At 56.0% G+C, this 12,644-nt stretch overlaps 7 protein-coding genes across 7 annotated transcripts; 3 read left to right on the forward strand and 4 right to left on the reverse strand.

The window, feature by feature from the left end:
* Nucleotides 1–972: 972 nt before the first annotated feature.
* Nucleotides 973–1,092, forward strand: CORC01_06802 (uncharacterized protein; the record flags this gene model as incomplete). Its single annotated transcript, XM_022618441.1, has 1 exon — nt 973–1,092. The coding sequence occupies one exon, from the start codon at nt 973–975 to the stop codon at nt 1,090–1,092; it is 120 nt and encodes a 39-aa protein (XP_022475091.1).
* A 1,241-nt stretch (nt 1,093–2,333) lies between these two features.
* CORC01_06803 (uncharacterized protein) lies at nt 2,334–4,451 on the forward strand (the record flags this gene model as incomplete). Its single annotated transcript, XM_022618442.1, has 1 exon — nt 2,334–4,451. The coding sequence occupies one exon, from the start codon at nt 2,334–2,336 to the stop codon at nt 4,449–4,451; it is 2,118 nt and encodes a 705-aa protein (XP_022475092.1).
* Nucleotides 4,452–5,048: 597 nt separating this feature from the next.
* On the reverse strand, nt 5,049–7,265 carry CORC01_06804 (uncharacterized protein; the record flags this gene model as incomplete). The annotated part of the gene is made up of 1 exon (XM_022618443.1): nt 5,049–7,265. One exon carries the CDS (start codon nt 7,263–7,265, stop codon nt 5,049–5,051), a length of 2,217 nt encoding a protein of 738 aa, XP_022475093.1.
* Nucleotides 7,266–8,241: 976 nt separating this feature from the next.
* CORC01_06805 (uncharacterized protein) lies at nt 8,242–9,198 on the reverse strand (the record flags this gene model as incomplete). Its single annotated transcript, XM_022618444.1, has 2 exons — nt 8,242–8,618; nt 8,769–9,198. 2 exons carry the CDS (start codon nt 9,196–9,198, stop codon nt 8,242–8,244), a joined length of 807 nt encoding a protein of 268 aa, XP_022475094.1.
* A 2,313-nt stretch (nt 9,199–11,511) lies between these two features.
* Nucleotides 11,512–12,003, forward strand: CORC01_06806 (uncharacterized protein; the record flags this gene model as incomplete). The annotated part of the gene is made up of 2 exons (XM_022618445.1): nt 11,512–11,705; nt 11,850–12,003. Coding segments are annotated over 2 exons (348 nt in total), but the record flags the coding sequence as incomplete, so codon positions are not given.
* Nucleotides 12,004–12,016: 13 nt separating this feature from the next.
* CORC01_06807 (uncharacterized protein) lies at nt 12,017–12,502 on the reverse strand (the record flags this gene model as incomplete). Its single annotated transcript, XM_022618446.1, has 1 exon — nt 12,017–12,502. One exon carries the CDS (start codon nt 12,500–12,502, stop codon nt 12,017–12,019), a length of 486 nt encoding a protein of 161 aa, XP_022475096.1.
* Nucleotides 12,503–12,538: 36 nt separating this feature from the next.
* On the reverse strand, nt 12,539–12,640 carry CORC01_06808 (uncharacterized protein; the record flags this gene model as incomplete). Its single annotated transcript, XM_022618447.1, has 1 exon — nt 12,539–12,640. The coding sequence occupies one exon, from the start codon at nt 12,638–12,640 to the stop codon at nt 12,539–12,541; it is 102 nt and encodes a 33-aa protein (XP_022475097.1).
* Between the last annotated feature and the right edge of the window lie 4 nt (nt 12,641–12,644).

A 12,644-nucleotide genomic window follows, 5' to 3' on the forward strand; every position in this document is an offset into this window, starting at 1 on the left:
CTTTGGTTGTTGCGGTTATGTCATCGGGCCAAAACTTGACAGGAGATGGGCAGGGAAGGAGGAAGGCTGTAAGTCGGGAGAGGATCCACAGTCGTCCCAAGTCTGCACGAAAGAAGCCTCCTGCAATTAGCCTTCGTGAAACCAGAGCAGGGGTGCCAGTTCCAGGATGTCGGACAACATACCATCAGATGATCAGATGGAAGAATCGGGGGTGAGTGGGTGTAGTTCATGAGGGAAAGGGCAGGCGTGTGCAGCCCAAACAATCAGGGGACAGCACGTGACTTGGGGTCTTTTCGGTGAAAACGGAGGACTGGCGCAAGGGGTGAAGCCTGAAGGGGTCGTAGGGGTGAAGTGATGGAGGGTGGAAACACTACATAGTATGAAAGTTGATTGGACGGTGGAGAACCCGCAGAGTCCAGAAGCCCTGGAATATGCTAGGGATATCTGGTCAAGAAGCGAAAAGCCACAGTCTATCCGTCAGGTACAGAGAAGGGAGTTAGGATGAGGCTGAAGTTTTCCACTTGGGAAAATCAGCTGAAACAGGAACAACCAGGTCAAGGAGGACAACCATGTTTGGGATGAAGAGGGCGTGGATGGGGTCCCAGGAGAAAGGCGCTGGCATCTTCAAACGGCCAAGTGGGACTTAGCCGCCATATTTTACAAGCAGCAGCACAACACAGCCCCTCCCGATTGGCTGTAATTCTCCGATGACAACGGCGGTCACGTCCGATTGATCCTCGAACCCCCGCGAAAATCATGCGCCATCTCTCCCCCCGGTCCACTCTAGCGCCTCCGTAGTGGCATCCCCGGCCCCCGACTCCATCCCATCCAACTTCCCCCTTCTTCGGGTACTCAAAGTGAACCTCAACTCCTCCACCGACTTGCCCCTGAGCCTCCATTCGACATCTCCTGCCCCCAAGCCGGCTCCCTGAAGTTTGATCCAATCCAGCGGAGTTCTTCTTTTCAAGTCCGATGCTATTGGGTCAAAACATTGGACGGCGAGCAGATTTCGATACCGCCTGGTCCTACTATTTCCCCCCCGCTTACACCCCTGAGCAGAGAAGTTTTTCTTGCTCAGGAACCACTCCCTGAACCCACCTCCCAGCTCCCTTACTCTACCCACTGTTTCTTTCCCTCCAAGCTGGGGGCCTCCTGCCTTGTTTGGATGTTTAGAACTTCGGAATGTTCTCGTTCGGGTGGGCCTTCCAGACACGGCTCGGAGAAAATAGCAGGAGGACGGCAGGACAGAAACGGACGCTTGTAGATCACAGGAGAACTAATGGGAGATCACTGTTGCTGCTGCACAGTATCGCAACGACACCACGGAGCCATTGCTGGTGATTATTTTGATCTACAGATACCGTTGCATTCTTGAACAACAACTCCTCATCTCCTCATATTCCCATAAACTTGGTTATTGAGCTCCGCTCTTTTATTACAGCTTCTGACAAGAAGACGCGTATCTTTTAACGGTGCCAAGGTGTGATATAGGCTGCAACCCTCGGCCAGATCATCCCGTTATGCATTCACCTCCGTCCCGAGCCCACAGATGTTGACGCCTAGTCACCCCCCCGTCATCCCACTTGCTATACCCAGTCATCCCCGCCAGGAACACGGCCGTTGCATCGCTTTTGGGTGACATCGATGACCGCCAGCCGCACACCTCCTCCTCCCAGCATGTTGGTGATCCTCCCAGGGCGAAAACTCCGTTCGCGCCCCCTCCCCGGCAAAGGCCTCCTCCGCCGAGCCAGCCTGACTGTAGTACGGCTTCGCCATCGCTTTGGGTTAGAAATCGTGAGACGTTCGGTCGGAGAGCGGGTTGTCTGCGGGGCTAGGGTAGGGGGATGAGCTTATCCGTCGTCTGGCGTTTACGATTCCAAGAGAGGGGCAGGCCCGCGAAGTGGAGGGGAGTCTGGTTCAGGAGGTGTAAGCAGGTATCCGATCGGTCGAGTCGAGAGCAACCCCGGTTCCGAGGAGGAGCAAGCATCCATCTCTACTAACATGGCTTTCGAAAGGAAAGAGGCAAAAGGATGTTTACAAGAAGGGCTGGTTTCCCGTCTCTGGCCCGGAGTCTTGTTTCCCATTAGCTTCATCTTTACCAGTTTCTTCCTTTCTTTTCGCTTCTTTCTTTTCCAAGCATCCTGTCATTCTCTTCTCGGTGCTAGTCGCCCATTTCCCTTGAAGGGCCTTGCTTCATTCCATTCCTTCATCACCAACGATCCAAACGAAACCAAACAAGCACGAACATCCAACTTGCGAAACACTTTAGCAACCCGCTATCCTCCCCCACAAACAAAAAGGACATCAGCTGCTTCACGATCCTTTCAGCAAACATGTTGCTCAAATCAGCCGTCCTCGTCTGCCTCCTCGCGGAGCTCGGTCTCGCGAGCCACCACCAACACGCCAACAAGCGTCAGGTGGCACCCTCCCCGATCCTGTCGAGCATCAGCATTCCCCCTCCGCCTCCGTCGAAGGGAACCGGTGTTTCCGGCCTCAGCAGGGGCGGCCCGACGGGCATCTTCCTCAACACCTCGATCCCCGTCGCCACTCCGCAGGTCTCGACCCTGACTGAGGTCGCCACCGTCACCTCCACCCTCGAGAACGACTCGACCGTCACCGAGGTCATCACCACCGAGCGTACCGTCACCGTCTCCGCCCCCGCCGTCATCCAGCAGCCCCAGGTCATCATTATCTCCCAGGTCACCTTCTTCCAGTTCATCTCCGCCCTCGGCGGCGCCCCACCGGCCGTCCAGCTGGGCGAGCAGGGCGGCTTCGTTGTGGGCGGCCGGCAGTTTGGCCAGTTCCAGTCCGCCTGCAGTGCTGCTTGCGGCATACAGTTCACCCAGTGCCAGAGCATCGCCGGTCGGAACTTTGCCATCTCTCAGTGCCAGACCCAGTTCGTCAACTGCCAAAACGCCGCAAAGACCGCCACAGTCACTGTCTCCGTACCCGTGACCGTCACCCAGACCGTCATCCTGCCCAGCGGTCCCGTCTCCGGCGGCAGCAGTATCCCCTCGGCCGTGGTCGAGAATGGCGGCTCCGTCATCGCCACCACCACTCTGCCCCCTGATGCCGGTGCCACCATCGGATCCGGAGGTGTGAGCTTCGTCACCGTGCCCGCCACTCCCGCCGCTCCTCCTTCTCAGACGCCTGCTGCCCCTGAGACTCAGGTCTTGACCACCACCCTCCCGGCTAACCCCGACCGGCCCTCCGCCTCCCCGGTCGTCTCCGTGATCACCATCACCCGCCAGCCCGGATCTGAGCCCTCTGCTACTGGCAGTGCGTCCGAGCAAGCCGGCTCCGTCGAGACCTCTGCCGTCGTTTCTACCCTCCCTCCCAAGAGCGAGGGCGGCGCACCCATTGTCTCCACGATCTTCATCACCAAGACCGGCAGCGTCCCCGTGGCGTCTGGGGCCGTCAGCTCCGTCGATGCCGTCGCCGCCAGCTCCGCCGTCGTCACCACCCTGCCCGCCCAGAGCCCCGGCGGCCAGCCGATTGTCTCCACGATCTTCGTCACCGCCCAACCTCCCGCTCCGTCCAACGAGCCCAGTGTCTCGGAGCAGGGCAGCCAAGTCGTCACCTCCACCATCAAGACTACCCTCCCTCCCAAGAGTGCCGGCGGTCAGCCGATCGTCTCTACGATTTACGTCACCGCCCAGCCTCCCGCTCCGTCGAAAGAGCCCGGTGCCTCGGAGCAGGGCGGCCAAGTCGTCACTTCTGCCATCGAGACTACCATCCCTCCCAAGAGCGCCGGCGGCTCAGCCATCATCAGCACAGTCTACGTCACGGCAACAGTCCCTGGTGGCGTTCCTGCAGCCTCCGCCTCTGCCTCTCGCCCCGCTGAGCCCCCCAGACCCAACGAGCCCAAGACCTCGGTCATCACAATGACTCTGGCCCCTCCCTCCGGCTCCCCCGTCATCTCCCTCGTGACCGTCACAATCCAGCCTACCGTAGCTCCTTCCGGCACTGCCCCAGCCAAGACCGAGGCCGTCACCTCCGCCCTGGTGTCCACTATCCCCGCCGAGGGCACCGTCCCCCCTCGCGTCACCACCGTCTACGTGACGGCGCAGCCTCCCGCCCCTACCTCCGCCCCAGCCCCTCCCCGCGTCATCACTGTCACAGTCGGCTCCCTCACCGGCGTGGTAACCATCAGCGACACAGCCCAGAGCTCCGCCTCCGGCACAACTATCGCCTCGGCCCTCCCCAGCGCCGTCAACGGAGGCAGCGGCGGTATCGGCGGTAGCGTCGGCGACGAGAGCGGCTGCAGCTGTCCCTCGGCCGTCACCGTGACCGTCAGCGCGTGCCCCACCGCCCCCATCACCTCCGTCCTGACCCACACCGTCTCGGTCGTCCCCAAGGCCACTCCGGCCGTAGTCAAGCGCGCTGAGGGCGAGAACAAGCGCGACGCCGTCTACCACCCCCGCCGCCACGGCCATGCCTTTGGCTTTTAGTGAAGGGGTGGTGGTGGTGGTAGTTTGAGTAGAAGAAGAATTAGGATGTGGCGGATGGAAGAAAGATGAGCTTGGCAGAAACGCTAGAGCTTTTCGAGTATGACAATCTTGTTATATATCTCTCCCTCTCTTCTGTCTCAAACTCTCAAAAAAGACAGCATGGGATATCAGTCAAACCACAAAAGAAAAAAAAGATGAAATTGATTGAAAAAAAGAAAATGGACGAAAAAAAAGATCAAGGAAAGGAAAGGTTTTTTTCTGCATATGACACAGATGAGATCGATTGCCTCTAGGCAGACAGCTGTGCTGGATTCTGGCCGGAGCAGACGGAAACGCAAACTTGTTCGGACGATTTTGGTGAAAAGGGTCAAGGATTGGAGTAAGATTCTTTTTGGGGTTTTTGTGATTTTCTTTCTTCTGTTGCATTGTACATGTTCTGTCCGTTTTTAGAATAGATAGAGCCAGGTCCCAACAACGGTCGATATCCCACCAATGTCAACAGGATGCCACAATACCCCCGTTCCAAAGCCCTTCTATCGCCATGTCGTGATGCAAATTACCTCTCCCAAAAAAAAGATTGCGAATATCAGTCCGGCACTATTCATCTGATCCTCCTTCAATTGGGTCGCCGTCATAATCAGGCAGCCCTCGGATATTGGCACGTCCATCCTTAGCCTTCTTCATTCTCGATTTGCCCTTGGGTCTACCCCTTTTCTTGGGTTTGTCATGTATACTCAGGTGCAAGACTGGCCCGGGATCTCGGGTTGATGAACTAACTAGCCTACCGACAAAAGTTTTCGGCTTGGCAAATTGAAATGGCTGACTTGCATTTCCGCTCATGTCAGAGTCAGATGGCTGTGCAATCATTGATGCAGAGTCCATGACTGGTGTTGAGGCAATATCAGATGCTAGAGACTCTGTTCCAGCCTGAGGTATGATTGAGTCTGAATCTTCTGCCCTGATAGTATCTGCGATATCTGTGTGAGTGTCCTCATGGCGACTGTATTCTGGTAAAAAGTCTGCGCGGTCTCTGCGGACGGCCATGTCTGTCTGGCCGATCCTAAATTTTGGAGACTTTGGCGGCGTTGAAATCACATCGTCATCATCTTGGTGATGGAGCGTTCCGTAGGTGATAGATTCTTCGGGGACAAGAGTTGAAATGGGGACCGTAGAGCTTTGAAAGTGGTTGCTAGCAGAGCTGCTTGATGGCCGCAAGTCCCGTGCAGCTTCCTGACATGCCTCTTGGAACGTAGTATCTTCATTATCGTCAACATCCTCGCCGAATATGAAGCTCATCCATTCCAAATTCATGTCTGCTTTTGCTGAGTATAGCACCGGTGCAACATGATTGACATCTGTTTCCAGAATTTGAGGTATGAACATTGGTTTCCCGGCATCTTCGTGCTCTGTATCTGGGGGTCTTGTGCTTTGCTCGTTTAGATTTCGCTCGTTTTGGTTGTGTGTCATTTCCTCCTCGCTATCCGACTCAAACATTGGCGGCAGTTGCCGCGTCACCGTGTCACGGCGACCATCTGAACAGGCTTCTATACGCGCGAGTATGCTGTCCCGAGGGAGTTCATCATTGTCGTGATAAAGGTCGTCTTTCGTAAGGTCAGCTGATAAAGCAGAAGACCAGATCGGCAGCGGAGATGACGATAGCCGGATCTTTTCTATAGAATTTCTTGGTTTACCATCATTTTCGCATCGGAGGCTGAAGTTCTTGGACTGATTAGTATGCATGTTGTTTCGCGCGGTGTTATCGCAGGGAGGGTCCGTAGACGTGCTCATCGGAGAATGGTCGAATCTTGGCCCACGGGCTACTGAGCCGCTGGAATGGAGCATATTGCTGACTCCGGGACTGATATCAACAATTGTGCCATTTCCACCCAAATCCTGCGCGGACGCTGTATCTGGCTGATCATCATCAGACGCCACCATCCTGTGCCAACGCTCGTTTTCACTCCTTTCCCGTGACGCAACGTCTTGCAATAGGTTGAGACCGACTTGACCAACGGTACTCCCAAAGAGATCGGATTTTGGTGTTCCCGATCTCTTACGCAGGACAAGCTGGCTGAACCTTTGAGGCACGGGATGATAAATGATCGAAGGAGAGGATTCAACGAACATCGACCGGCCTTCTTCCTGTAGACGATCAAGCCTACTTGGGTGGCTGGGTGATTTGGACGGTCCTGAGGAACTCGGAGTGTTTCCATGGCTCGCAGCACTTTGGCCATGCCGACGCTGTCTCGAACTTTTAGTCCTGTACACTAGCAGTCTTCCAGTGCTGCGCGATTCTGCAGGGTCAGGGCTCTTCGCAACGTTTCGAGACGAGGGCTGCTGAAAGTATTCCGACCGCCGTAAGTTGCTCGACTGAGTGACAGTCGGGAGAGGGCGAATCCGAGAGCTTCTTTTCGTGGTCTGACTTCCGCCGCCGTATCGAATATCTTCACTGCCAATTCTGATCCTGACGTCTCTGTCTCCGCCCTGCGTGCTGGAGTAGCTCATAGCTTTCCCTTGCAGTGGTCTCCTGCTACTTCCATCCTGCTCCCAGAAAGGGGAAGATTGCCCCTTGGAGTACTTGTTGCGAAAGCCCCAGATCTGACGTCGATCCGAGCTGCCACCTCCTGAAAAATGGATAGGCAGCGACTTCTGGACATTGATGCCAGCCCAGTCGCCTTTTTGCAGCAAGCGGAGTCTCTTCGCATCCAGAAGCTCAGGTCCATCGTCGGCAGGTTTTCGTTTCTTAGCAGCACGCAGTGAAACACGTTTTTGTTGAGTGCCCTGATCTACCGTGAAGAGATTTTCATTCCGCATATGCTGGCGTGGCGACGTATGGGGGCGGCGATCCTGAGAACCGTCACGTTGGTTCTTTTGATGCTGAAGGTGCGGCGAATTTCCTAACGCGACTATCGGGGAGCGCCTTACAGGATGCACAGAAGAGTTTGGCTGACGGGAGAGAAAGGAAATGGGTTCAATACTGGGCTTGGACGGATCGCGATATCCCGAGCGAGCTTTTGCAAAGTACTGCTTCTGCTTAGCCAGCTCCGAATTCCAGCCCTTCCCTCGAGAATGCCGAGCCAGGGCCCCTTCAGTCCAGTTCATGATACGAACACGGCGTGCAGAAGTCGGTTATTGGCGACGATGAACAACGCGGCCTTGGATCGTTTCGTCGGCAGATGGATGAAGCCAAAGAAGCACGGCATGAGTGAACAGACGCTGCTCCAGTACCTTACTTCATTCTTCAGTTTACCTTGGTCGAAAATATCCTCGTGCAAAACGAGCTCCGAGGCAGGGATAAACTTCCCAATTTGAGAACATCTTGCATTGCTGTTTCCTGATATGACTGGCTACCTACCTTACAGATCATGCGATGCTTGGAATTGTTACTCCTGCCTCAGTTGTTCCTGAGGATGAGAAGGAGCACCTGCCAACAACCCAAGCCGGGAAGTTGCGTTTCCTTGCTGCCACACTTGCTGCTTCAACGAAACGACCCCTATTTTGCTGGCACAGTACGAATGCAGCTGTTCCTGCCGCCCGCGCACTGGCGCAAATCCACTCTTTCCCCCAATCTGCAGGTGGAAGAGGGAGGCGGGAAGGGACAGCCACTCGGAGCCTTCCATTGTTGCGTCTCGTTGCTCGCCTTGCCTTGCGCTTTCAGGCACATCGTGGCGCGCTGTGACACATCAAAGTCATCCTCCACTTGGTCCCTTAGTGGTCCTCCATGCAAGTTCCAGAACGCCCTCTCGTCTTACCTCCCACCGCTTGTCCCGGAACGATGCTCCGAAACTAATTACTGACCGCCGTCGGCCGAACACGAGTCTGACTCAATCTGGCTCGCGACAAATGTTGACTGCGCCCTGCTGTGGGCTCGTGTTGCGTTGCCATGCCATGCACACACATCTTCGGCCTCCCCCGAGGAAAACGACAGGTTCCAGAGTAACCAAGTGGCTTGTGAGAAATAAGGCCCGGCTCCCGATTCCGATCCCCACGTCGTAGTGAAAGTTGAGGTCGAGGTCGAGGTCTGACACTTGTCGCGGCCGACGTCATGGAAGCGGTCTTTGCTCCCGGCCTTACTTGGTCGACTTCCTCTGGCAGACCTCCTGAAAGACATCACACCGAGCCCCATGATGGTATCGCCGCCACTCTGGGACGGCTTCCCCCAATCGGCTATTCCAAAGACGTCATTTTGATCTCGTGAGACTTTCGATCGGGGGCCCTGGCATGCCTCGCCCAGGTGCCCCGGCAGTGTTCAGCCAAGTCCCGATCGTGGCGGGTGGCAGCCGACCAATGAGAGAATTACTGTGTGTCAACGCTGACCACTCAGCGACGAGACCGGCGAATTCTCGTTGTTCGTAAAGTTCGGACGATGGGAAATGCCAACTTTTCGCATGCGTTTGAAGGGGAAAAAGTTGACGAGGAAAACCAGCGAGTTCGTGGTTGAAAGCGACAAAGGGTTGAGCTTTGCAGATAGACCGTCGGTCGAGATGGGTCTGGTCCATGGACTGCCGGTGTGGGATGCGGACATTGCCTGTCGTCGGGGTAGCCGACCGCAAAAGTCTTGGGCCGTGGTGGTGCTTCCGTGCCTCCTTTGCCGGCCGCTGCCGCCGTTTCTTGCCCGGTCTCGGCGATCTGGCAGGCGAGCCGATTCTGGAGAGTCCTGGTCAATCAACAAGAGGGACACCATCATCCACCCTGCCCATCCCAGCCGGGCCGGCGCCCAAACCCAACATGGCTGCACCACCCACATTTTCCAAAAATCTCCAACAATGCGGCACTAGCCCTCGGGTCGGACCCAAACAGCAGCTGTACGCTCTGGACGGGGTACTTTTCACTGCACCTCATGTTCGCAGCGTCCCCATGTCACTGCCGCGGCTCTCCACCAAGTAAGCTTGTCAGCTGTCACACACTTCACCGAGGTCAACGACACCTCGTGAAGTTACATATCGTTGCCTGTCAACCGGAGTTGCGAATAGCAAGAGAGGGAAAGATGCTTAGCAGTCGAGGGCACTATGGCCGCGGAGGAGTTTCTTGAGAGATTGACGCCAGTCTTTAAAGAGACCATGGAACCGACACGGCTCCTGAGAGAATTCAATTATTCTGCACATGCGCTTTGGCCAATCAGCGCCCAACGATAAGCCAGCAATGCGAAATGCACCATCCCCCACTAGCGTCCCACACCTTATGCTCTGGAGACACCCGAGATGGAGGTCTCCTGCAGGTCACATCTGGAGATCAAGTTCCATAATGGAATCATCAAAGTTTTACCTGAGATTTGTCTAGGAACGGCAATGGTAGGCGGCTTCCCAGAGTACATTCAGCATACAGCCTGAATCAACCATGGTCGACGACATTGTGCGACGACAAGGTATCCGTATGTTGAGGGGTAATCGTGTACCCGGTGATGGTACGGGGGTTACCACTGGCCGGTGGTCCTACCCTACCGAGAGAAAGAGTTGCGGGGGAGCTCCGGAAGAAGAATGTGTGTGATATGGCCGACTAGAGACCGACTGAACATGCGACGAATGCACAGCTTCCCGTCCCTCCAGCTACCAGCCTTCTTCTCGCGGGCGACTCCAGCTTTGTGCATCCTGCAGTGTCCGAGACGTTTGGGCTGCATATAAGCCAGATATTCACTCAAGTCTTGCAGGGACGGGTCACGGCAGGCCATGTGGACTGGGTATCCCTCCGAAGATAGCTACGACAAGGTCGATTCGTGGAGCAAGAGCTTGGGGGTTGCTTGGGGGTTCGCTGACGAAAACACCACCGAATATTGGCCGGAAGGACAGGTTGGCTAGTGATTCCGAAGGTTTGGACTCAGCAAGATGGCCATTCCGCTGTCGGAGAGAAGATGCGATATGGGGTTTCCCCCGAATCCCCCCAACTGACTCGGGGCTGGTTGTAAACACACCGTCGCTCACAGGATACCGACAAGAAGCCATCGCACTGACCACAGATCCGACCTCTGGAGCGCATCTGGTCCAGAGCCAACATCCCACCCCACCTTTTGCCCCTCGCCGCCGCATTATGGGTCGGCATGCTCGATAGCCTTGTGGTGGGATATGCGACGGCGTTTTCTGATACCAGCCCAATTTGGGAGTCAAGATGACACAGATGTACAGATACCTTTTCAGAATGAATAAGGGTCGCCGGGACATACCCCACCAGGGGTTACAGAAGCGCACAAGGAGACGCACCAAGCCCAAGACAATCAATGTCGAGGGTGGTCGAGATATCACAACTGCGAGGAAGCGGGCAAAATTTTCATGCGACGACAAACTGCACCAAAAGGCGGGAGCTGTGCCCGCAGCCCGTACGACCAGGCGAAGGAAGCAATTCCTCGAGGATTTTTGCCTTTCCTGCGCCGCGGGCAAGCATAGCCATGGCAAGGATTAGAGATAATGATGATAGGAGAATTAGCGCAGGTGCGCACGTCGCCGTGCCGCGAGGAGTTGCGCCGGCGGAACGAGAAGGATTTGTGCGATGAAAAGGACGTTTTGATTCTGGAGCCAGTGAGAGTGAGGGTGCGAGACTCTAAGTGGCTGTATCACAATCCTAGGACCTAGGGTCCTTTGGCGGGGAAAGACTAAAGTCGAGGGAGTGGTCGCCAAGCTGACGAGGTGGGAAAAGTTGAGGTACCTGACGACACCCCCCAAGCAGACCGGAAGAGTACAATGCCTTCCCAAGGAAAATTCCGCGCCAGGAATATGCACGCTGTCGCAATATAGCCATGCGATCGTCGGCGTGGAACCCGAGCAACCAAGTTGCAAGCGACGCTACTTGGCCTCGGGGTATTCAGAACCGCCAGCAAGCCATGTGCGGAGCCCGCACCGGTTCAAGGAGGCGCTCTGGCTAGCCACCGGGCCCCGGGATTTACGAAGACGAGAGTTTGCTGGAATCCAATAGACTCTCCTTTCCGTTCTGGAAGCGAGATTCAGACGAAACGCGGCCTCACGAGTAGTCGGCTGACTACGGATAAGTTACCTACTCATTGAGCGGCCGTTTTTGCGCATCAGAGTTCCAGGACCTCCACTGGCTCTGAAGGGCGGATGCCACAGCCACAGCCACAGCCGTGGTGAGCAGCGCTACTGACAGCGACAGTAACAGCGGCGGCGAGGGCGAAGGCGACGGGCACGGCGGCGGGCGACATTGCACAGAAGCACCTCAAAGTCCAAGGATAGAAACAGCGGACAGCGGACCGAAGGACGTGGGCCTTGTAAATGACATGTTCCGGTACGTGCCCCGCGTTGTGGCGCGGTAGCTTCTGTGGGTGAGAGGTACCTTGAGTCGTTAGTCGCGATACATCTGTCTATCTCTGCCTGGGTCTCTACAGTCCTCTTTCCCGCAGCTATACGTCCACCTCACAACACTCTGTACCTAGAATTCTCCTCATCTCTGTATAATTTCATTCATGGTTATTGTTGGGTCGGCGGTCGCTGCTGCAGCAGCTAGTCGCAGACACTGCCGCAAGGGCGGTCCCGGGCGACATCTGAGTGGCTGGTCAACGGGCTACTGGGTGCACGTCGAAGTCATTGTCACACATTTTCATCAGTGATTTTTCGTACTTATCAGTCTTGGAGACTAGGGTTGACATAACAAAACCACCCAAGTGGAAGCGGAAGAGGAGTTTCCCAGGGGACATTTACGGAGAAGAGGAAGTTGACGATACCTCTAGAGGTGAAAGGTCCGCCCGCCGCATTTCCGTTTCCTACGAAGACATGATGCCGTCGGTTCAGGACCGCGGGGCCGTCTTCAGGCAGTAGGGATACTTGGGAGACCTGTGATAGTCGTGGGCGGGATGGCAGGTGCAGCAGAAAAAAGGCACATAAAGGGTGGGAGGTGTGCGGGTGAAGAGGGTGTTCTGAGTTCGGGCAAAGTACCGCGACTTGGTGGTCGTGGGACGCTGAGAACCGAAGCAGAATTGGCATGTATCTGTGGTCCCTCAAAAGCTGGGCTGGCGGGCGAATGGGAGGGCACAAGTTTCCGGGGCCACACCCCACCAGCCCACCCCTCTCACCCCACTGCAATCGATACCAGAAGCCAGAACCAGCCATACCCCTGCCGCCGTCAAGGGCAGGTAGAAGCAGGCCTTATCTTGGGCTGAATGACCAAAGAGGGACCTCGAGGGACCTGGGCGGGAGCCAGAAGCTGCGCTCTTGTACCGGTTGCACATGAGCTTTCGTCGCCAACATGCCG

Source organism: Colletotrichum orchidophilum (assembly GCF_001831195.1).
Source record: "Colletotrichum orchidophilum strain IMI 309357 chromosome Unknown Scaffold_52.1, whole genome shotgun sequence".
NCBI lineage: Eukaryota > Fungi > Ascomycota > Sordariomycetes > Glomerellales > Glomerellaceae > Colletotrichum > Colletotrichum orchidophilum.